General features: G+C 40.1%; 2 protein-coding genes and 1 long non-coding RNA gene across 4 annotated transcripts in view; 1 reads left to right on the forward strand and 2 right to left on the reverse strand.

Moving 5' to 3' along the window:
- The window catches only part of RNMT (RNA guanine-7 methyltransferase), a 126,432-nt gene that overhangs the window by 58,443 nt on the left and 42,533 nt on the right, over positions 1–25,456 (reverse strand). The gene's annotated exons all lie outside the window — the stretch shown is intronic.
- Positions 1,848–12,961, forward strand: LOC133214488 (uncharacterized). Its single transcript, XR_009726128.1, has 5 exons — positions 1,848–2,179; positions 9,218–9,501; positions 9,921–10,068; positions 11,165–11,302; positions 12,838–12,961. It is a non-coding gene; the product is annotated as an uncharacterized LOC133214488 (long non-coding RNA).
- Positions 10,384–14,975, reverse strand: MC5R (melanocortin 5 receptor). Of its 2 annotated transcripts, none has more exons than XM_061357399.1 (2): positions 14,721–14,975; positions 10,384–13,833 (listed from the first exon to the last, which is right to left on the reverse strand). In XM_061357399.1, exon 2 carries the CDS (start codon positions 13,749–13,751, stop codon positions 12,774–12,776), a length of 978 nt encoding a protein of 325 aa, XP_061213383.1. In that variant the 5' UTR covers positions 13,752–13,833; positions 14,721–14,975; the 3' UTR covers positions 10,384–12,773. The 2 variants fall into 2 exon arrangements, with proteins under 2 accessions (XP_061213383.1, XP_061213382.1); XM_061357398.1 differs by having other exon boundaries at positions 14,713–14,974.

Raw genomic sequence — 25,456 nt, forward strand, 5'->3', positions numbered from 1 at the left:
CTCCCACAGCATCCTTGCAGCTAAATTGAGGAAGTGTGCTCTGGATGATCGGGTAGTGAGGTGGACTGTGAACTGGCTGAAGGAGAGAAGCCAGAGAGTTGTAGTCTATGGGGCGGAGTCTAGTTGGAGGCCTGTATCTAGTGGAGTGCCTCAAGGGTGGTACTGGGACCAGTATTATTTAATATATTCATAACGATTTAGATGAGGGAATTGAGTGTACTATCAGCAAGTTTGCTGATGACCTAAGCTGGGAGGGGTGGCCGACACGCCAGAAGGCTGTGCTGCCATCCAGAGGGACCTGGACAGCTGGAGAGCTGGGCGGGGAATAACTTGATGAAATATAACAAGGGAAAGTGTAGAGTCCTGCATCTGGGCAGGAACAACCCCAGGTTCCAGTATAGGCTGGGGAACGACCTGTTAGAGAGCAGTGTAGGGGAGAGGGACCTGGGGGTCCTGGTGGACGACAGGGTGACCATGAGCCGACACTGTGCCCTTGTGGCCAAGAAGGCCAATGGCATCCTGGGTTGTATTAGAAGGGGGTGGTTAGTAGGTCGAGAGAGGTCCTCCTTCCCCTCTACTCTGCCCTGGTGAGACCTCATCTGGAATATTGTGTCCAGTTCTGGGCCCCTTAGTTTAAGAAGGACAGGGACCTGCTGGAGAGAGTCCAGCGCAGGGCAACCAAGATGATTAAGGGAGTGGAGCATCTCCCTTATGAGGAAAGACTGAGGGAGCTGTGTCTCTATAGTTTGGAGAAGAGGAGATTGAGGGGTGACCTTATTAGTGTATATAAATATATAAAGGGGAGTGTCACGAGGAGGGCCAGGCTCTTTCAGTGGCAAACAATGAAGGACAAGGGGTAATGGGTACAAATTGGACACAAGAGGTTCCACTTAAACTGAGAAGAAACTTTTCTCGTGAGGGTGACGGAACACTGGAACAGGCTGCCAGGGAGGTTGTGGATCTCCTTTTTGGAGACATTCAAAACCCGCCTGGACATTCCTGTGTAACCTTATCTAGGTGTTCCTGCTCCGGCAGGGGGATTGGACTAGATGATCTTTTGAGGTCCCTTCCAATCTCTAACATACTGTGATACTGTGATAAATGTAAGCAAACTTCTGGACCATATTAGTTTACCCCTTAAGAAGAAGAGTATTCACTGTTCATTAGCATCCTTGAGAAAGAGACCTGAACATTTGCTAGCTTTTTATCAAACTTCATTCAGAATTGTAAAACCAGATTAGATTAACACAATCCACCAGTCTGACTTTCATAATAAAGATCATAAAAACCTCATTCTGTGATTTCTGCATCAAGGTAATTGATGTATTAATTCCTCACTATTAACAACTCAGTTTCAGCAAGTTCTATGCACAGCTGTTTTCACAGCCCCTCAGTTTAGTATGTGGACACAATAGTGGCACCAGACATGAAAAGTCACATTTTTACATGCCTAGTGAAAAATGTATTCCATTGATAGTATCTACACAGTCCTTTTACTTGTGTTTCCTTGCTTCCTTCTAGCTCCAAAATGAAATGTGTACACTGTATGAAGAAGGGACAGAAATTAATGGCCTCCAAAAAATAAATGACATAATGGGTCATCTAATATCATTAGGCACTTGCATTTGTCAAGTGCAGAACATGGAGAAAATGACCCAGCTAAGAAATTTACTCAGAGTACATCTACCACTTGCACTGACCCACAGTGCAGAGATCTCTCAAGAATCTCTACACAAGCTGGTACCAAATGGGAACCGTCACAGGCACTGACACTGCTGTCAGCAGCTGGTTGTTACATTTAACCCAAAGACACCATATTTAGGTGGCTAGATTAAGTGGGAGCTTCAAGGCAGTCCTTGTGCCATATTTTCTTTTGTTCTGCAGGGGCACTGAGTCTAGTTGTAGGATCTGTAGCACCACCCTCTTACCCCAGAGTCATCAAGTATGCAGTCCTGCAGATTTCAGAAAGACTGTTTGCACTGGTGATGAGCAGCCTGTTCTTACGTATTTGCTTGATTTGGAGACTAAATCAAGAACGCTGCCATAAAGTTAATGAACAGCAAGTGCCAGTCAACTACAGATTTTTTCAAAGGAAAGCCTGCAAAGTGAAAAAGATGCCCTCAAACCATCTGACTGCAGATAGACTAAGGGGATATTAGACCAGGTGGCTACAGATAGGGTGAGTAATCAAAGACAGCAGCCTTAGTAAAACTAAGCTATTTTAAAAAGCTTTACTTGTTTTCATCCATCACTGATCTTCTTTTTCCCACAGGATGAATTAATTTTAAATTAGTTTGTCTCTGCAATGCAGGAAAATGTGTTGCTGCAGGAGGCACAAGCAGTGCTTATCACTAGCTGCTATGGAAGTACGTAGTTACTTAAAGAAGTTCTCAGTGGACCCATAATACTACTAAACTGGAGTAGTAGATTGGTGAAGGAATAAAATTGGAAAGAAAACCATTACAAGTGCAACAAAAAACTGCCTCATCTGCAGAATAAACAGCAGAAACAGCACTAGAGGGTCGCTGACTGATAGCCAGCAATAGCCCTAATGCCCCCAGCAAACTGGGAGTCAAAAGCACCTGAGTAGAGAAGTAGAAAAAAACTTTAAGTGATTCTTACCCTATACAAGAAAGATAATTTCTGTAGAATAGAAATTGTTTCTATCTGTCTCATAAATACCTCAAGTTGTAGCAAAACACGAGTTTAAAACTGTGGGTGTAATTAATACATCATCTAATTTCCAAGTACTTGCACATCTAAAGAGCAAGAAATGGCATTTCGTATTCTAAGTTCCTTTTTTTGTTATAGAGAATTTTCTAATTCCCTCTGAAAGTAACAGGGACAATTTGAAACAAGCTTCTGTCTTTGCTTTTTTTTTTTTTTTTTCTGGTGGATTTACCAATGCAATTGCATAGCGAATCATGTTTTTATACTACCAGCTTCCTTTCTAAGCCCTTAAGCTACTGTCCAGCTATATGCTTCTCTCTGGAACTACTGAGCCCCACACTACAAACCAAAACTGAAAGTAGGTGGATGTAAACACTTGTATCAGAGTACCTGGTAGGAATTCCAGTGGCAAAATTATTAAGTGTAAGAATCAGTAGTTTGTAAAGTTGAATTATGTTGGTCATCTAGAGGTACTTTGCTCTATCTGTACTAGCAATATTCTGCCTCTGCCTTACAAAGTTTCCCTCTGTGAGAAGTATTTAAATGAAAGCAGATATTATATTGACAGTACAGTTAGATTAAAACTGTACTTTCTTTCCTACAGATTAAAATCTGTAGGAAAATGCATAAACCCATCAAGCACAACTTCTAAAGTGTGCTTCCCCTGTGGCCTGGCTTATTAGAAAAGCAATGCCAGTCTAATAAAATCTTGCTTACCTATCAGCTAAGTCTGTTGCTAACAACCAAGTCAGTAGCAGTGAACACGACACCTTTAAGTCTTGAAATCCTATTAACTGTGACTGTTTCAGTTAATTAATAAAGAACATGGGTTATATCTGTTTCGTTATCAGAGGATGGTCCTAAGCAGTGGAAGCCCTTCAGAGGACTAAGGATGCATTAAGAGGACTTTCTAACCTGCAAAGTGAAAAAGCCTCCAGACAATTTCACATTCTCTAAGTCACAGTGTCTCACTCCCTATCCTTAACCTATGCTTTAGAAATGTGTTTCTTTATGTATTCAAGGTCTGCTCATTGCAGCGATCATACCTGCTGCTCCAGAGTTTTTCATGTTGCAAAGAGATTCTGGACCTGTTACAAAGATGCCACTCAGAGGCCTCCAGCCACAGCCTAGAAACTAGAGAGAAGTAAGGAATACACTCAATTGTATTTATCTCCTGAGGGAGCAATCTCACCAACACTGCACCTGTGCTCTCAGAGTGTCTGGGCTCCAGAAAAGAAGAGTCCAACCTTGGAACTATCCTATCACCCTATGTTAAACTGTGGATGTCTTATTCATGTCTTGAAGCCCAGTTTTTCAGGTTGTGCAGTGACTGTGAAGTGTTAATTAACCACAATGGGATGAAATCAGTATTTCAGAACTCTAGTTTTGCAAATAGCTAATCTTTAGCTTTCTGCCTTCACCCTCTGGGTGATGCTATGCTTCTGCAAGCAATCTGGCAGCAATCTTTTGGGATTGCATTCATTAGTGTTTGCAAAATACTTTGAGACTCTCAGAAGGGAGATGCTGCTGAATTCTAAATATCTGCTTAATTAGCTCTGTTCAGAAGTTACTCAGTCAAGATGAAAGATCAAAAACTATCATAGAAAGGTAAACTGCAAAACAGAACAAAACAAAACAAAATCAATTTGGAGATGGTTAAACACCTCCTTATTTCTCTGTGGAGAAGGCTTATTATATCACTTCTAAAGTGCATGGCTGTCAGAGCCCCAAGGTCATCCCCCCTTCAAGAGCTGGAGTGTGGGTAGGGAGGACCTGATACAGTCACTGGTGACCTAGGATTAGGTTTGAGGGCAGCCTCTGAGGGGCCTCTCCTCTATCGACTCCATTAGTAGACCACAGATTTCCTTCATCATTATTAGCTGTATTCTTGTCATTAGATGTTTTTTTTTTTCACCACACTAACAGTGCTAGCACTTCACTGGCCATTATGAACTCAGCAGAGTTTTTAAAGTATGTGTAATTCCAGGTGTCCAGCCCCCTTGCATCTTCACTCTAGTCCTTCCCTCGGCATTAAACCTTTCATTATTCAGTCCAGTTATTTTTTACCCTCTTTATAAATTGAGGACAATCTCCTGACATTTTCAACAAAAGGTCATCTGAAATACACATGGTGTTCCTTGTATTGCCTGCCTTTACCTCTAAAGGTCCACCAGAGCTCATGCTGTACTTGTTATCTATTTACTCATTACATTGTGCAATAGGCCTTTGATCCCCCGCTTGTCTGTATGCCAGGGCTGTCTCCCGTGAGGTAGCTCTAGGGTGGTTTTCCTCTTTTCCATTCCTTTCTAATTAAGCTGGACATGTTTTCAATATCCCTCACTCTAAATACAGTTACAGTGTATTGCATAAAATGCCACAGCTAGGTTCAGTTATTAATCGCACATGACTGCAGCATCAGGCATGTGGCCAACAAAACCAAGCAGCTGAATGATGAGCTGTGAGCCTTGTCACTTGCTGTACCTAAATTCCTTGCACATTCCAGCTTTCAGGAAGCTGAGCACCTCTGCTTTGGGCAGCAGACGCACCAAGGACTAGAGACTGCAGATACCATCCTAAAAATAAGTCCAATCCAAATTAATCAAAAAGACATTTTCCACTTGTTTCGCCAGAGGGACTTTCAGATGTTCCCAGAACAGCAGGCTCCACACCAAATGCCATTTTTCAGTCTGCAAACTTTTCCTACAAAAACTCACCTGCAGATTCAGAGGTGGCCACACCAATGTCCCTTTTCATAGTGAAACCTGCATATGTAACAGCTTCACTGAAAGATGAAAGACCTGGACTTCAACCAAGGACTTACCTCCTACCTCTTCATTTTTTATGCACTTTACGCAGGGACACGAACTGTCGTTGGAACTGCACTTGAAATTCAAGTGATTCATCTCTTTCTTCTGTCATTTGAAAGGGCTTTTTAAGCACCTGCTTTACAAACTGTGATTACCTAGCAAGGCACTTACTTAAGCCCAGGAGAAGTCAAAGGTTTAACTTACCTTTTTCCAAGTAGAGTTAAGCAGGTTCCCTATGAGCTAATTTTGCAGATACCCCCAATCAAAGAGAAACATGAGAAATAAATGTATTTGTTCACACAGCATTTTTTCCACTAATGTTTAAAGTATTGTTATTTTCCTTTGCAAGCAGGAAGGTGTTAGAGAGCTACCACATCCTGAATTCCTACTATATGCTTTTGTGGGGAGAAGATCTCTTACAAGACACTTTGGTGGAATGGGATTCAGTTACACTTGGTGATGATCTTGCACACAGACTTTCAGTCAAGTTTCCAGCACTCACTTTAAAACTGAATGTGCACAAGTTTGTCTGCCGTGACATTTTTTAATACAGCCCGGTCCTCACAGCAGGAAAAAGCAATCATCCTGTGTAAGAGTGAAGTCTGAGCTTAACACAGATTTTAAAAGCTTGCTTCCCCAAGCTCCACCACTTACCTACCACTCTATGAGCAGAGAGCAGGAATCTCTTCTCCTTTGTTATAGCCAGGGATCTTTATGTGCTCTGGGAAAAACTTCTAGGAAAGACCTACTTCTGGTTTCAGTGATGTGACTCTGAGCTGAGGTCAGTGTTGGTACTACTAATAATTACATTGCTATAGATTTAAAACAAAGTTAAAGAGTGTTTTCTGCTATCTTTTGAAAGGAAGAATGTCTTGGACAGATTCTCCTGACTTCAAAAATCACAAGGAATCTGTGAAATAGAAATAATAGAAGTCAGTGTAAGGCTATCTCAGTACTATGAATTGTTGGAATATAGAAATTCAGTGAATTAGGTCCTCAAAACCCATGAATCTTTCCACAGGGCAGTTCAGAGCAAAGCTATGGAAAACAAAAGTCATAATACAAAGACAATAGGTATTTCTGGGGTCATTTTTCTGGGTAGGTGAAATAGGCACAAAATTTCAGTGCAAGATGCAAAAGCTAATGAAAAAGCTAATTTACAGGCAACATCACTTATTGTTTGCCACAAGTGACTGTGTCCTGTTAAAAACTAGCAATCCAGAGAGAAAAAGTAATCCCATTTTCTTTGTGTTTTTTTTTTGTTGTTGTTGTTAATTAGGGCATTTATTCAACAGACCATCAAAAAAAAATAGTTCATTTGGTGCCTTTGAAGTCATCTGGAGCCAGCATACAAAGCTCCAATCCTCATCTTGCTTTAACTGGGTATAAAAGTAGCCTAACTGAAAGGAGAGGAGTGATGAATCACCATCTGGAAGTCTGCACAAATGACATTCTTACCACCCTTCTCAAAGCAATGATGGGCTGCTGGGAGGTGTTTGTGCCTGAACTTGGGGTTCTCTCAGAGCATGGCTGGGACACAGTGCAAGGCTCTTCTACCTTCTGTGGCCAGGCTGCCTTCCTGTCAGAGGTAGGGAGATGGAAGCTGTGTCTATCAGATGAGTTCTGCTACAGATCTAGGACTCAGTGAAGGTATATACCTGGGCCTGGAAACACAGAAGCACCACCAAGCACCATATTTTTGGCATGTTTTATAGGCTGATGTATGACCAAAGCACTCACCATTGAAAATGTAACACTGTTTAGAATACAGATAGTTCTTATGAGTATTTGCAGAGAGGGAATTCTTTCAGAGATGTCAAATTTTCCAAATTATGGAGCATGCTGTACTAAATGAAAGTGTATTGTTACACACTGCTAAGAAAAGAATGAAGAACAAAGCATACAGCATAGTCTGGGACTGTGGAAATTTAGTTTTCACCTATATGTGGATTACTACATGCCTATCAGGTCCCCGTGAGTCAGAAAGAATATAGTAGATCCAGGACATGAAGGCAACAAGATATGAAAATGCCAGTAGGGATTAAATAGGCTAGGATCCTTGGCTGGAAAAGAGAAACTTCATAATGGAATATAAGGGAGCAAGATAGTAAAAGGGAAAGGGAACGGGGACCAGTTATGTCTTTTCTTTACAACATAAGGACTCTGGGGCATTGACTAAAACTTCCAAGTAGATGTTTTATAAGAGAAAAGAAAATCAGTTTTCCATACAATGTATCTAAACTGTGAAACTTACTGTCACAAGATATTGCAGATGAGTATAAAGAGATCCAAAAGGAATTAGACAAATTCTTGTCCAAAATTGATTGGGACATATCAGTCACAAAGCTGTAAATATAACCTACTGCCCAGGAAGTCCCTAAACCATAGCTTGCTGGAGGATCTAAGGGTATTCCAGAGGATTACCATGCTCGTATCCAGACTTTGTATAATTCCTCGAAACAGCTGTTCTTTATTTTGATGGGGACCAATCACTTTCTGTGCTCAATATAGCCAGTCACAGATTCTTAGTGCTTTTTAGGCAAGCAGCCCAATAAGAAACTGTTCTAGGGATAATGTCTAAGGACCATAAAAATCTAAATTTTGTTAGGTTTTTAGTGTGACAGATGCTAGGGGAACTATTTGTTCTGTCACACCAATTCACTATAGTTTTTAAAAGCTCAGGATGCAAAAGGTACTTGAGGTTCTTCTACTTCAGGTTTAGAGCATTTTTAATTTGTTCACAGATGGAAGAAATTTGTGAGAAACAAGCTGCAAATTGGAAGGTAATGTAACAAATAACTGGATAACAGAGCAGAATGATTACAGAAAAATAAACTATACCTCCTCACATATGTTTTGCTTGTTTGTGATTGTACACTGTGTCTGGGAGTAAGAACTCATACACATGTAGGCATGTATGTAAGTATTGACACACATACACATACCTCAGCTTCTTCTTTTCTGTCCTGTATGAAGAACAGGCTGTACCCAAAATTCCCACAGCTCAGGTTATAGAATCACAGAATCATAGAATGGTTAGGGTTGGAAAGGACCTTAAGATCATCGAGTTCAACCCCCCCTGCCATGGGCAGGGACACCTCACTCTAAACCATATTACCCAAGGCCTTGTCCAACCTGGCCTTGAACACTGCCAGGGATGAAGCATTCGCAATCTCCCTGGACAGCCCGTTCCAGTGCCTCACCACCCTAACAGGAAAGAATTTCCTCCATAGATCCAGTCTAAACTTCCCCTGTTTAAGTTTTAACCCATTACCCCTTGTCCTATCAATACAGTCCCTAATGAAGAGTCCCTCTCCAGCATCCCTATAGGCCCCCTTCAGATACTGGAAGGCTGCTATGAGGTCTACATGCAGCCTTCTCCAGGCTGAAGTCCCAACTTTCTCAGCTTATCTTCATATGGGAGGTGCTCCAGTCCCCTGATCATTCTTGTGGCCCTCCTCTGGACTTGTTCCAACAGTTCCATGTTCTTTTTATGTTGAGGACACCAGAACTGTACACAATACTCCAAGTGAGGTCTCAGGAGAGCAGAATAGAGGGGCAGGATCACCTCCTTCGACCTGGTGGTCACACTCCTAACATGACACATGATAAGATTAAAAAAGGCAGGAGAGCATCTCAGCTGGAAATAACCTACTGCAGAGACTTATACATGACTCTGTCCATAATGTGGGGATCTCCATTTCCACATCCATGTTTGCATATCTTATTCACCCACTCAGTGTAATAAGAAGGGCACTGGGCATGCAAACCAACACAGCTGAAGACTGGAACCATCCATTGCAATCCCTGACACAGCAATGGTCACCACAAGCTGGTCTTCTGTGCAAGAAGCTAACCAATTAAAGAAGGATTTACTGCAAGAGAGGCAGGAGGATTCCAACAAGGCATTGGAGACTGTCGTGGCTTAAACCCAGTCGGTAACTAAGTACCATGCAGCCACTTGCTCACCCCACTGGGCAGGATGGGATGGAGAATTGAAAGAATGTAAAACCCACAGGTTGAGGTAAGAACAGTTTAATAACTAAAGTACATTATCATACTAATAATAATAATGATAACAGAAATAAAACAGAGAATATAAAACTAAATGGGGAAGGAAAGAAAAAAAAATAAACATAAGTGATGCACAATGCAATTGCTCACCACCCACTGACTGATACCCAGCCCAACCCAAGCAGCAATCAATCCCTTCTGACCAGCTCCCTCCAGTTTATATACTGGGCATGACGTGCTGTGGTATGGAATACCCCTTTGGCTACTCTGGGTCAGGTGTCCTGTCTCTCCTTCCTCCCGGCTTCTTGTGCCCCTCCTCACTGGCAGAGCATGAGACTGAAAAGTCCTTGATCAGGGTAAGTGCTAGTTAGCAACTACATGGTGCAATTAAAGCCTAGCAACTAATTGTTTCATACTGTTTTTTTACAGCAAATTCCATACTTACACAATGCTTGCTTGTCCCAGTCTATCAGAACACCTAGTGTTTTCCAAACTCTGGTAGAAGTTAAATGTTCCTTTTATTCTGCAGCTAAAGAGGAGAAATAAATAAATTTAAATATGCCATGGCCTCACAGAGGTGTGTGTTTTATATGCATTCTTATAGTGTAAATTTTACTTTTATTTTTTTTTTGCAGGAGCCATTTTAGTCAGTTCTTGAAAATAATTTCTCCCTTAAAGTTTTATCTCCCCACCTGTAAAGATTATAATAAGGATGTGATGCTGACACCTACAGGAACATAAGTATGAATGTAAATACATTGTATTAGTCTGTAACCCTCAGACTGTGATTCTTTATAAGACATCTGTTTAAACTGAGAAGGGAAAGCCTGTAATGCAATATTCCCTCTGAATATAAGGCTAGCTGACACATTACAGTGAAGAACAAATAACATTGGGTTTTCCAGCAATCCAGTTTAATAGTTTCTTCATATGTCTGTGTTTATTAGTCAAATAAACTTCCAACAAAAAAAAAAGGTAATGTACAATTCAAGAAAATACCCGAAGCTATTACAGTTTTGGCTTCCTTTTTGTTGATTTACAATTATGTACAAGACCATCTTATTTGCAATACCCAGTGAAGATTTCATGATTTATTTACATCAGCTGCTGCCTTTCACTACACAATTGAACCATCTCCTTTTGCTATTGACATTCATAGTAGGAAAAGCCCACTCTTGGGTGCTATATATGGATAGGGTTAGGAAGTGTACTGAAACAGGGCAAGATTCTCACTACTGACCACACACATACCTAAAATCCAATTTTTAGGCATAGCTGAAGGAAGATTCCAGCTCTTAGTGTACTGATATAACCTTTATATTTACACTCAACATAATATGGTGTCTCCACTGAGAACAACATTTCTACTCATGTCTGAAGGAGATATGTGTGAGCTGGAGGTGGTATATACTTTAAGGTGCAGCAGACAAAAGATACAACTCTACCGCTAAATATGCACCTTACTTATACTGCCAGAAACCTCTAAAGCAAATGAAGACATAAAGTATGTTATCTTCCTAAATGTGTGGAGGAGAAGATCTTGCAATTCTTCTTACAAAAGAGATAATATTAGGTGGGATGAAAATGATAATTATAATATACAAACTGTTTCTTAGAATTACAGAAAAGCTTGGGTTGGAAAGGACCTGTGCGTTATCTATTGTTCAAAACAGGGCCAACTTCAAAGTCAGAGTCAGCTTTTAACTTGGAACAGATTGCTCAGGACTGTATTCAGTCAAGTTCTGAATATCTCTGAGGATGGAGACTGCACAACCACTGGGCACCTGTACCCACATTTGACCACTCTTATGGTAAAAAATTTTCCTAATGCCTGATCGGAACTTCTACCTTGAAGGTATAGCCTGAGCCTCACTGAATCAGTCATAGTCCTTCTATTAACAACAGTTTTAGAGCATCCCTAAACCAAGGGTTGAAAAACAAGGGGTATTCTTTCAGCTTTTCAGAAGAAATAATACATCATTCCAAGCAATTTTCTAATATCTAGTCAATAGGGAACCACTGCTTGAAATATTTTCATAGCTTATATTTCAGTGCAAGATATGTACCGTACAGTGGCATTAAGTAATCAATGCCATATTTGCACTTCCTTCATCTGTGATAAATCAAGTATTTTGTACATTACACAGCTATTGCAAAACAGCATGTTTATGAGAGTATGGCTACATGCAAATTACATAAAATCATGAGGATTTCACATTGGAATCACATCAACAAAGGCAAAAAATGTTTGTTTGAGGAGCAAAAGTCAAGACTCTGTTATAGCTACATGTGCCTGAGGTTCTGAAATTCCTATTTTGCCTGCTATGCCTTCTGATCATCAAACTTGTTTTGTCTCTCCCAGCTTGAAAAATGCAATCTGCAGTACAGCTTCCTCCAATAAGAAAAGCTACTCAGCTGAAATGCTTTTCTAATGTCTGTATAAAAGCAGCCACTCACCCAATCTTTCCATCTCCAGAAAACATTACATGACTGTGTAGAGGCCATGTACCCTTTACTCCCCTAGCTGTGGTGAATAAAGAAAACAGAGAAACTAGAATCTGTCCAGCCTTCATATGCAGCCTTAAAATTCACCTGTGGTACATCTCACCCCACAGTGATAAGAATACATATAGTCAGATATGACAAAGCAATGTATCAACCAGGAACCTCATGGTAACACTGTTCTCTTAAACAATACATATTTTATGACAGTTACAATCATGACTGGAATACAAGATTGCTGGTATGTGCATATATATCGGTCATAACTGTTGAGCAAGGTATGTAAACTCTGATAATTGGAGCTACTTCTCAGATTTTCAGTCTTCAGAAGGAAATAGCAAAAAAACCTGTTAATTCTGGGCATCAAAATAAACCATGTTGTATCTAGAAAGACAGAGCATCAGAGAAACACACTGAGAAGTGAATGGGGTCATTTGCATAGCAGGTCACACTCACTGCATTTAGCAGAAAATAAAACAAGGCTTTCCCTGCACAATCCTCTTAAAAGATCCAGTCTTCAGTAGGGTAAATGAGATTCAAAATATTCTTTCTCCCCATATTACAGGGGCACTGGGTAGCTCCTGCCACCAGTGTGAAAGAGGCGAGTGGAGGGAAAGAAAGGCAAAAAAAAACACATTAAAAAATGGTTTCTGATTGCCACAGAAATCATGACAGCTGAATGGAGATATTATGGAGATATTCCATAGGCATTTCAGCAGAATTACAAGATGCGGCAAGACGTTGAATTTTCATTGTCTCTCCTGGTTTGGTTTTGTTTTCTTAATACTTGTTCAATAACCCACAGAGCATCCTCAGGCTATAACAACAAATTATCTCTTTGAAGGTCTTCCTCATTTCCTGGCTACGAAAGGCATAGATCAAAGGATCAATCACTGAGTTGCACATAATGAGAATGAGGTACATGTTGAAGTGAGACATGAAGCAAACACAGTAGAGGTTTTGAGGGCAGGAGATCATCAGGATGAGATGAAGGAAGAATGGAGCCCAACAAACAATGAAGATGCCAAGGAGCATAGTCAGAGTGATGGCTCCTTTCATGCTGGTTCTTTGACGCACAGAGTTGTACCCAGGCAAAGCAGCTATTTTCTTCACGTGAGTACGAGCCAGGAGGAACATATGGATGTAGAGTGAGACCATGAGGAACAACATGGTAAAAAACATAGTGATGAGACAAATGATCACATAAGTTGATTCATAATAAAGAATGAAGATAATGCCACAGCCTGTGCAAAAGGTCCAGATGCATGCAATAATAAGCCCTGATCTTTTCACTGTCATGATGTTGTGATAACGCAGGGCATAGAAGATAGTGATGTATCTGTCTACTGCTATAGCCAGCAAACTGCACATGGAAGCCACCACAGATATGCAGATCATTGAATCAAAGACATTGTCTATATGACGAACAAAGGCATCTTCTATAATAATGTGTCTGTTGTTTATTAAGTATATTGTTATGGTCTCCCAAGCATTAGACACACTAACCAGCATGTCAGCCACTGCTAAACTGCAAACAAAAAAATACATGGGTGAATGCAAGTTCTTGTTCTTAATTATTGCACATATAACTAAGATATTTTCAAGGAGGCTTACAATGCCCAGAGTTAGGAACACCTCAGCAGCAATAACCACTTGTTCACATGGTGATGACTTGCTCTTGACAGTAGGCACAGTAAAGTTGCTACCAAAGGCACTCAGGTTTAGTTCAGAAACATACAGTTCAGAAGACGTGTTCATCTCTGGAAGCAAACACGTTCTGTTCTTTCTGAGGGACTTGCCAAGGAGTGTGGTAAATGCATTTTCCAAAAGGCAAAAGACCCTGCTAAAAAAAATATAGCATGACGAGAACAGGCAGAAGTTGACAAAACAAATATCACCTATTTCTATGCAATTTGGCTTGCACACATCCTGCCACTTTCCCACCATATTCCTCTACTGATTCTACATTAACCTCTGGTTGGCTCAGTTTTTCTAACCATCCTTACTGGAAAATTAAAACCACAAACTAATGAAGAGACTCATGTACTCTTCATTCATAGTTTTGTTTATTCTATGTGATCTCTTGGAATATTCTCCAGAATGTGCTGGAAATTCAACTGAATGCCAAGCAACAAACAGTTTTTTAAGTCCCAGTTCTCAGACCCCAGAAATGCAGGACAATAAAGTATTAGGTTGGGCATAGCTTGCTTGGTTGAATACAATATATAAAAGTTTGAATTATTGCCACAGTTAATAATTGAACATTTTCAGTAAAAGATTTGAATGTTTTCCTGACATTTGTACTTCTTAAATTCACATGAACTGTGTTATAAACAGCTTATCTGTGCAAAACTAACATGCTCACTTAAGAGCATAGTATTAAAAACCTAACCAAGGCAAATCCATACATTTCAGAATATACTAAAGTTACAGAATTGGTATGGGTGGAATTCTATCATAAAAGATAAGTTTTCTATTCCAGATCATGAGTATTTTGTTTAGTGCTTTTTTGGTAATGACAATATCCAGGGAAATCGTAAGCTATCAGATTCTTAATCGGAACACTTAAAGCTGATTGTCAGTGACTTGTTGCAAATAAAATTCAAAGCATATCATAGAATCATACAGTAATTAAGGTTGGAAAGGACTTTAAGATTAAGCTAAAAAAAATTAGTTTTTAAAATTAACCTTTTAATTTGCAATAAAGAATTAACTGTACCTATTTACCAGAGCTGCTGCTTTAGCTGCTCTTCTTCTTCATCGCCTGCAACCTTTCCTCCAGAGAGCAGAAGTTTCAGCTCCCCTTCTCACCCAACATCTGGGGCTGGGGACTCCTTGGTTGGAATAGATGACAGAAATAGAAGAAAAGAAATGAGTAAATCCATAGAGTCAAAGCTGACCACGTATAAATTACTTACTGTGCAAGTGCCTTTTTATAGACTCCAAGCAATAATGACTTCAGTACTCAGACTGTGGCTCCTCCTCCCCTTCTTTGCCCCTCAGAACTTCTCTTTTCACAGATTTATAGCAAAGGCCTGGGGTTTTACCACCATCTAGTGGTCTTCTCTTGTCTTTCTAACTGAACAGCGGTTCTGACCTGAAATCCATGATAAGCTTTTTATATATAAAAAGGGAAAATGCACAGGCATGATCCTTTCAAAACACCTCTTTTTTGGTTTCTCTGATGTTTCTACTATTCACCAAGTTCATACTGCAATAATACTCCAAAACAGGTGAGAGAACACTTATTGAAGTAGGAGGCTTTTTACTATTATAAGCATTTGTCTTACATTCACAGTTACCATTTTGCAAGAATCAAAACCTCACTGTTGCAAAACTCAGAGAAAATACAGTCAAGACTGTCACACCACAAACAGAAGATAAAATTCAAGTAATCTGGGGGAGAGGAGAAAGAGCAAATAAAGGTTTGTGTTCCAGTCTCCTTGCTAGAACTAAGATTTCAGTGCAGACATGAAAGGAGCACACAGTACACTGTGCCAGGAGCCAGGGCTTCCCAATATGGATGTGAGTTCGCCCAGTTTTCACAGGGTCTAAGAGCTGGTAAACTCAGCTCTCAGTACTGGAATGGCTGAAATCTCTCTGTGGGTCAAGCGGTCAAGTAAACAATCATTCTGGGCCTTACCCAAAAAGTGGCAAAATCACTGTGAATCTTTCCTTTAGCTAATGGGCTCTGTTTCTGCACACAGACTGAGGAATGCAAAGCACACACCTTCCTGACACTGCCAAAAGCCCTTTATGTTATCCACTAACCAGCCAGTCAAACACCAGGCAGCATGTGAAGTTAACATAAAATAAAATATCCCTGCTTCTCCAAACCGCTGCCTTTCCACATATTAGGAGGCTGGGTTTTTTTTGTTGTTTTTTTTTTTTTTTTTTGGTATGTAACAACTTCAAATGCTTATTTTTAACCTATAACACTTTTCTTAAAAGAATCACCACCAATAAACACAAAGTTTATTGCTGTATCTTATGCCATTTTTGTGTTTTCAGTATCCAGATAGAGTTTAACATTATAGTGCAGCTAGATCCATATTTCTTACTATTATATTCCACAGAAGCTTCCTCTATTATTGCTACTACTTTCACTCAAGAGATGCTGAATAACCTAGGCCATTGTATGAAATGTTCTTATGTACAAATAGTCCCTGTACCAAAGGACACTGTGAAAAGCATTTTTGTTCATTTGAGTAAAACGGCTCCTCTAGCATTATGCAGTTATAGTCTGCAGATGAACTTTGCACGTCCCTTCTCCCCACTACTGGAAAGAAAATTTATATTACAAACTAGAGGCAGCAAATTATGCTCAAGTACAGCTGTTAGATCTGAGCTGATAATGCAAACTAGTGAACAGCAACACTCCCTGTTGTGTCTCAGCTGTGCACTAAATCTGAGTTCATAGTTCCTCGCTGTGCCCAAAAGAAATGAATGGAGGATGCCCATCTGCAGTTTTCTTTCTGTTCTTTAATGTGAGACATGTTTTAATTTTCCTGGATTACCTTTAGTTAGCTTAGATACCTTCAGTTATCTTTTGCATAGGTTTTGATTTTCCCATTGCAGACCCTGAAAATCATATATCTAAAAGTACAATTTTACTTCTTTCAGCATCCCTGTATCTATGAAGAACTGTGCAGACATTGTGCTCTTCCCACTTACAATTTTTTCTCTTGCAGTATTCTTTTTTGTTTGTTTATTATATTCTCTTTTTAAATTCTGTTTATCTTCCCATTTCCAAATCCATCTGTATGTTCAGTTTAATAAAGTCTTTTGCAGCCCAGCTTAGCTGCCTTTACAAAAGTTCTCACTGTACGTGGCAGGACTCAGTAGACCAGCTGATTACATGATTACAGGAAATAAATCACACATCAGACTTGATGGTGTTATTCCTCAGAGTAATGCCAGGGCTCTCAGACATAAATTATGAATCAGCCTTTTGATTCTTCTTCCACAAGTCAGACACCAAAGGCGTAAACTCTGGTACAAGTATCTACTCCCTTATTTACAAAGTCTGCAGAAAAAATACCTGCCTGGAAGCTGGGGTAGTGATAGAGATGTAGTTTGTTTATGACAGAGGATGAGATGAAAAGACATTTTCTTTTTTTTTTCTTTTCTTATTCAGAAAAAGAGGATTTGTCGTTATATTGCTACACCAAGTAGCTGTAGGCATTTTGGTTTGACAAGCAAGTGACTGAAGGGACACCCAATCAGCATGCCTCCACCCAGTAAGTATTTCAAGTAAAGGAGTACAGGAGCAGGTCTTTGGATTCTCTTAGGAAAATCCAAGAGTGGGTTCACCTTCCAGCTGGAGGACTCCTGGCTGAATAGGCTGATCTTTCAGATATAAATATCTGGTCTTGGTGTTCAGTTCCCTTATTTGTTCAGGTAAATGAATTCTCTGTCTCCACAGACAGATTGGTGCTAGGTGTTCTCCAAGGCCACAAAGATCATGACTGGACTGTCAGTGTGGGCAAAAAGTACTTCATGCATTGTAAAACCTGTGTTGCTATTTAGCTATTGGGCTGTACTGACACATCCCAAGCCCCAGCTCTGGAGTGGACACCAAGCAGGCACTCTGAGAAACACACTGAAGCCCTTGCCTTATTCTAAAACCACCATTTTCTTTCCACAGATGGAAAGAGGAAAAGAGGATGGACTGCAGAGTTTGGAGAGTAGGTGCATAGATCTCCCTGCAGCTTAGAAACAAGCACAGCTGGGTCATACACCAACAAGCCTGGATGTGAGGTCCATGGTCATCCCAAAGGGGTGCTAAAGATGTATCTTTAGGAAAAGGTGCTTTGTTCTGTACTTCATGTAATTTCTTATCTGGTGTAAGGAAAATGCTGACTGTTTAAAGTCCCTATTGCATTGAACTCACCAGGGCTTCAGGAAAAAAAAGATCAAAAGTGCCCCATAGACACATCAGTGAACATAAGAAAGAAGTAAAACACAATTCCAGCAGAAAAAGAGACATCAGGGTCTGCTTCGGTCCTATGCCATTTCTTTCCATTGTGAAACAGTAAGAAATGAGAAGGCTGCTCCAGCTGTGTATCTGCCTCACAGGCTTCATCAGTGACCAAACTGAGAGCCATGACAAGGTCACTGACAGAAACACACAGCCCCTGCCTGCCACCAGCACCACCAGCAATCATGTCAAAGCTCCCCCTCACACAGCATGTCTGCTGAGACAGGAGAAGCCATGACTACCCTGACCTGCAGGCCAAGTTATACCATGTTAAAACCAGCAGGAAGTTGCCTGACATCTTCATGACAGGTAGATACTGATTTTATCAAAGAATGTATATGAAGCCAACAGTACAACATACTCTGAAGGAGTTTCTGTAAGAAGAGCTTATTACACTCGCATGCATTCCCGTACTAATCTGTGCTAATCTTAACAGGTTCAGAGAAGAGTTTTACTGACTCTGATACTAATCTAGCCAACTTGTCTAGTGCTAATATACTGAAGCAATTTAATTCCAATATCCTTCTGTAGCTTTTTTAATCTCTCTTATAGAAGTACATGTGTCCTTCATAACATAGCTTTGGATTGGAGCTTTTGGCCTATTTATAAAACCTCTCTTCTGTCTTCTCCTTGCCTATGCTGTCATTAGCGTAGTATTTCAGAGCCACAGAGAATCCTCTCAGACTGCTCTAAGAGCAAACCCACAGATCACCAGAAGTGAAGGTTATGGCCTTCTCTGCATTTGAATGACATAAGTAATGTTCTCTAACTTCCCAGACAGAAAAACTCTCTTAGCCTCTGTGCTGAGTAGCTTTGAGCCCTATAAAGGTACCCACTGTTACCTTCCCAGTATTACCATCCAGTTAGCTTTTAATGAAGACAGGAAATTAACTGAGTTAAAAATATAAGGCAGCAATACTTCCTGCCCTTAAATAAAAAAAAGATGGATGAAGTGGCCATAGACCCTTTGAAGTTCAGTCCCCTTTCCTGTCCAGGGGACAGCTGAAAGCCTAAAAATTAGAGTTTCCAGTAAGCAGTGGTATAGTGAACGCATTCTTTACATTGTGGCCCTAATCCTCAAATCAACACTTAAATTCTTTTTGCAGAAAGAATCACTAAAAAGCTGAAATCACTAAAAAGACTGGAAAAAAGACATTAAGGTATAACGAAAACTGCCCTGTTAAAGGGTAGGATCAGAAATACTTAGTATCACTTCACTAGCACTTCTGACCATAGCATCTTTCATCTGAGTCTTTTAAAACGATTTGAAACAATCTTTAGCCACTCTCAGTTACTACCTATAGCTGGTGCTTCTCGTATCAGAGTAGAAAGATGAGAAAGATGCAGTGCAGCATAAAAGGCATTCTAAAAAGACATATCCTAACAACCTAAACCAGCCCCCTAAACTGTAAAAGGGTAATGAGGTTTAGTAACCATCATTTTTCTGTGCTTCTAATGGGCGGCAATTCCAGTAATGAATCAAGCCCTAACATTTTGTTAGAGCATGGGTCAGCAGTACAGATCTGGTGAATCATACAGAAATGCCAGCTGCAGACTCCATAAACAGGACAGAACAGAATGGAACAGAATGGACTGGACTAGAATGGAGTGGGATGGAGATAATGGAATTGTAACAACAGTGCTAGGCACACATTAGCTGCGAGGTGGACCTTCCAGTCGCCCATTTAGAAGCAGATCATTCTGCTGCAGGCACTATTGCAGGTGTGCTCCAACACCTGCTCCCAGCAAGAACCAGCAGACTTTATCTGAACTCTTCTTGACAGAATCTAAGCAGTAGCCCTCCCTAAGACCCATTTTGTTCTAGGTGGGACAAACATGAGACTCTCTGATTTTAACAGGTCTGCCGTGTGATGACAGGCTACCATTTCCTTTAGCTCAAGAAACAGGGGTGTCTTTTCAATGACAGAATGGAAGGGAGGGGGGGAATGATTTCTGGCTTTTGTAGGCCACAGGTCTAAAGAGATCACTTGAATAGCTGCTCTTCCCTCTTCCTTCCTGCCAGAAGAACACAAGAACACATCATGAACCCTCCCCTCGGAGCGCTGTGCTCCCCATCCTGGGCTGGCTGCTTGGTTTGGGCAGAGACCTGACAACTCAGACTCTCCCTGTCCAGTGCTGCCTCTGCAGACAGGTGCTGATATTTTAGCCCAGCATGGGTATGGAAAGATAACTAAGAAGCTGAGGACAACCTTGAGAAGATGTACAGTGATAATAATATTAACTCACTATACCCAAGAAGAGACATTGCTACACATGCGAAACTGCAGATACAGCAATCCATGCATGGAGTTCCTATCTAGGCAAGTGCAAATATCTCTGATTCAATACATATGATGACTAAACATAGATCCACATGCTACTCAGGCAATTTTCAAGAACACTATGGCAGCAGCATCAACATTTCTCTCTTTAGAAGTAGTTTTCAGTGCTAATCTAATGTCTCTGTACTGATATGCAGGTTCTCTCCTCACTCTCTGTTCAGGCTGATAAAAAATGCAGTTACTTCCTATGTAATGAGGTGCCTAAATGCACCAGAAATGGGAATTAAATAATAACCACTTAGCTCAGAACTTGCTGTTTTTCTAACAGGTCCTTACTACACCACTTCCTCTGAGCTTTTTCCTACAACACAATCTTGCTATATACAGTATCTTTTCTTAATATTAGGGTGATAGAGATTTTTAATCACTGTATCCTGAAAATAAAAAACAACGAACATTATTTCAGGGGTAGGAATTATTTCTGTTCTAACATTCACCCGCCAAAGAGTGAATATGCGGAGTATTGCTATGGCTGAAACTAAAGATGTCAAAAAGGTGAGTGATGTTAGCCAGAAACAAAGAGATCGGCAGACGTCCATTTTACTGTCTGAACCCGGAATATTGTCTTCTATACTGATGTAACCAGTGTATTCAGTAACACCAGTAAGAACATCAGTTTACCCTAAAGCATTCTCGTCAATGGCAAGCTGTTCACTGATATACAAAAATCAAGTAACTCTCATAAGCCCCCCAGATTCATGGCATTAAAAATTCAAGCACCATTAATCCCTCACAAAGTACCATGAGCCTTGCTGTATTTAGTGCCTAAGTCAGTATTAAAAGTGAAGCAGAACCTAAGAAACTTTTTGTCTTGCTGGTTTGATGATGCTGGCAGTAAGCTGCAGCTTTCTGGCTTTTCTGGGTTTACAAAGTGCCTGGTTATAAAAGACCAGAAGAGATTTGAATCATGAACAAAAAAATTATCCAATCCCCATCCCACCTTAAAAAAATACAAGCCGACCAAAGACACCCAGTATGATTTCAGAGAGAGGGCAGCCTCCAGAGCCAGCTCTGGTTCTAAACAGAATGACCCAGAAAGCCCAGTGTGTGGGTTAATAATTCAGGCTAAGAGGGATGGCAGATTTGTGTCTCCAAAAATCAGTTACTATTGGATCAATTGGGAAATTAATTTCTGGGCAAGCTAAGCATGGACTATGCCATGGCTTCTCAATTGAATTACATTCCTTTATGCCATCTCTAATTTCTGATGCATAAAAAGAAAAAAAAATTGTTTGGCATCTACAATATGTCTTATTTCCCCTTGCTGAACCCCTAAATATTGCAGTGTGGAGGTCAGTGCTGATAAACATCACATCCTTCAAAGCAATGAAAACTGAAAAGATTACCATCATGCTTATTAAAGATGCTGAATGCCTAAAATACACCTCAAACTCTATGGCTAGTTCAAAGATAGGATTGTGATATTTCCATTTGGGGGATGAAAGACAGCACTTCAGACTTTGGGGGAGGGAAAACTTTAATCTTAAGGAAAAAATCAAACTAAATTTTTCCTGTGAATCTGTATTTGAATTGCCTGCCTTCACAGTCCCCAGGGCTGACAGGCAGAAAACTTAAGCACTCTTCAAGAAAATCACTGGGGAATCAAGAGGGAAGATGTGTAGCCCTTACAGCAAAACACTGTGATAGGAGTTCCTGTTTCGCATGTGCATATAAGACATACTGATGGAGGAACAGTTTGTTACCACAAAAACATCATGGCCCTCTAGTCCTGCTGACTACTCTTGTGCTCCTTGTACTCTTCTGTGAATATACAGAGCTACTATCAATGTGGTTACAGAAGTGTAAATAGCAAAGATTGCACTCTTTAGTACAACCCTCTTCATGTCAGTAACAACAGGCAGCTACAGAACATGGTTCTGATTCACAAAACCAGGTATTCTTGATACACCCTGTTGTATTCTTGATACACCCTGGTGTATTCTTAATACACCCTGGTCTGCCAATGACTAGCTCATGCGAAAAATTACCCGAAAGCCCAGAGGGAACAACTAAAGTCTGAACACCTACTTACAAATGTACAAAGGAATAGTGAAGGATTAACTTTGGCTTCAGGGAAAGTAGTAGCAGTGTAGTCAGCTTATATATATGAAAATATTTTTTACCAATGAGAAGGTGACAAACAAGTTAATACAAAGGTTCAAATCAATCAGAAGAATCAAGACAAACTATAAGGTTCCTGATTTTTCTCCAGAGAATAAATTTGCAGGCAAAATTTTTTTTTTTTTTTTTTTTGGAGAGCAAAATTTATTTTTGCAGAGCAAAATACATTTGCAGGCAAAATTTATTTTATTTTGCAGAGCAAGTTCACAGGCTTTTATTCAAAGAACAGGGCAAAACAAAAGGAACCTAATATTCAGCAGTGAAATGCACACAGTTAGCATAAATCTCAATTTTAGTAACAGAATTAATATTGACCTGTGGTACCAACATTATCAAGTTCAATGATACTATAACTTCAGAAAAGTAGGAAACACAAAGTATACTTTCCAAATACAACTCAGCAGTAGGACAGCTGGAGCTTTGTCTTAATATGCAGTGAGAAGAAAACTGGAGAAAACTGATCATCTCATTGAGTATGTTCAGTTAATTGAGGTTTGCAACCAAGTACTGGTTTTGGTAGTGATTTCAAACTAACTGCTACTAATGCAATGACAATAATGATGAGAAAGCAAAACAGTAACACACAGTTTTCTTTTTCAGATTTCTAAAAGTCTATTCTCAGCAGACTAAACAAGACTAGGAAAAAAATGCAGTGCTTCTTGGTTACAAATGATACAACAATTGATTTAAATACAGGGAGGTGAGATGTTGCATCTTCCCCATTTCTTTGACATAATTAGTTATCTGAAAATTACCATTTACAAATGAACATCAGAAAACAAAACCATGAAAGAAACATGCATACCATGAAAGAAACATGGTATGAGTGGAAATGCATTTATTTCCACAATTATGGCCCCTTAAGCAGCTCTCTATTCTCAGCCTGGCCTCCACAGTGGCCATGCCAGCAGGAACACTTGGAAGTCATACAACAAACGACATCAGGGAACAGTTCTGAGTTGAAATAACGGAGCCTCTTAAAAGGATGCTTATTTTTTGCTGAATTTTGGCTCTAGGTGTAGATACATTCACATATATCTATCTATATGTGATATCACATATAGATCTGTGCAATGCAAGTGGGAAGACAAAGTGGCCAAATGGAGATGGAAACTGTTGAGGGAGCCAATTAGTAGATGAAGACAGTGAGGTGGCCACCCTCAGCAGAAGAATAATAATGACCCAATCACAGCATTTAGCTGCCAGAAAGACTATTGGCTTATTTGAGAAAAAGAAGAGTGAGTGCTCTGAGGTTTGTTGCTCTTTCAATCTAACAGCAATAAAACACTTTTTCCAGGGAACAAGGTCAAAAATACCAGCTGCTTCTCTCTCAGAGGCAGGTCCTAATGACCAGTTACTATTAAGAGATCCTGGTTTACTTGTTTAATCCTTTTCCAGCTCTAGAGCTTCAACAAAAAAGCTCCACTGACAGCAGTCATATAGTCAGACAAGAAAGTCTTACTCCTTGGGAAGTAGGAGTCTTTGAATTGGAACTCCTGCCTTCAAAGGGGCCTGTGATGGACACCACTGCCCTGCGTGAGGGCTTAGGCCCCAAGGCTGTTCAGTAAGTGTTAGGCATCTCTTTCAACAAGGTCATATTTACAGTGCTCAAATTCAGCTTAATGCTACATCTATTTCATCTGTCACAATGGGAGAAAACATGTCAGACAGAGTGCAGTGATTAAAAAGACAGGCTCTAGCTTCCCTTCCCACATCAGGACACAGGGCATCACCCACAAAGTGAACGATGCTGGCAGGACAAGGAGCAAGACCAGGAATGGCAACCTGCAAATTGAAGCCTTGAAGATTGGAAATGCACACAACTGTGACAAGAATATCAAATTCCAATTGAACTTTCTTCATCTAGTTTAGAAAACATACACCGATTAGAGGTGTAACATCTTTACTAGGATAGTTTTGCCTGGCACATTTTGTTGTACTTAAGTAGGTAGAGATGTCTACTAGGCTGTAACAGTACAAGTACACCTCCAGTGAGATGAACCACTTTCACGTAACTGGTGGCACTAATGGAAAACAGCTGCTGTCTATGGGTGAAACTGAGCATTTGTATGCTCACACACCACCTCCTAGAGGAGAAATGACATACTAGTTCAGCCTATTTCTGTTTGCTGCCTGAAAAAAGCCAGAGCAACTATGTCAGTAAGGCACTCTCTGCCCTTGTTAAGGGGTACAAAAACCTTCTCTTAGGCCTGATAATGAAATCTTGATTAAAGTACATCATCCTTTGGGGGTTTTTGGAGCTGTGCTCTGGCATTTCCCCCTGAAATCAACTGCTATATGAATACGTTTATGTGTGAACTTTTTGTTTTAGTATGAACTGCACTTGATTTGTTGTTTGTAGAAAAAAAAACAGTATCACTATTAACAAAGAACAACCTGTGAATTCAAAACTGTGGTTTGATTTTAAGCTTTTCACTCCATATGCTTCCCTTACATAACTTTGAAAAGGCTTGCATAGGACAATCTTTATTTGTTTCAGATTTGGTTTAATGTTTTTACTTTAAAAGAGACTGCAGAATTTTCTTTGATTGAAGGATGGGTATTGCTCTGAAGCAGAGGTATAGCCACAGTCCCATTCATGACAGTCAGGTAATGGACTTCAAATAACAAGTGTCCAAAGATTAGCTTTTAGCACAAAGAACAGAGTTCAGTTTGAGATAAAATGTTATCCAGGCAGAAGGAAATTTCACTGTCTCTTTTGTTAGCACAGGATGCCTGGATGACCAAAACCTCCAGTTCCTACAGTAGGAAATATGAAGACATGAAACATGCTGCTAGGGTTGGGTGCACAGGAGTAGAGCAACTGTGGCACTTTGAGAGTCCTTACCTTACATCTCTTCCTTGGATAGTGAATACTTCTTTCAAGTGCCTCTTGCTGGCAGTCAAAGGTTTTGACACCTCCTGTGTCATGGGATTTATTCACATGAGATTAGGTCACTGTGTAAGAAACATGCAGGAGTTGAAGCTCTCTAAGGAGTGGATTTTCATCTCAGTGCCTG

Source organism: Neopsephotus bourkii, unplaced genomic scaffold, assembly GCF_033783945.1.
Source record: "Neopsephotus bourkii isolate Nb327-2 ecotype Australia unplaced genomic scaffold, CSIRO-AGI_Nbou_v1 NB_894, whole genome shotgun sequence".
NCBI lineage: Eukaryota > Metazoa > Chordata > Aves > Psittaciformes > Psittacidae > Neopsephotus > Neopsephotus bourkii.

What these genes read in the sequence shown, in the direction of transcription:
- MC5R (XM_061357399.1), bottom strand. Translation starts at nt 13,751, where the DNA reads ATGAACACGTCTTCTGAACTGTATGTTTCTGAACTAAACCTGAGTGCC.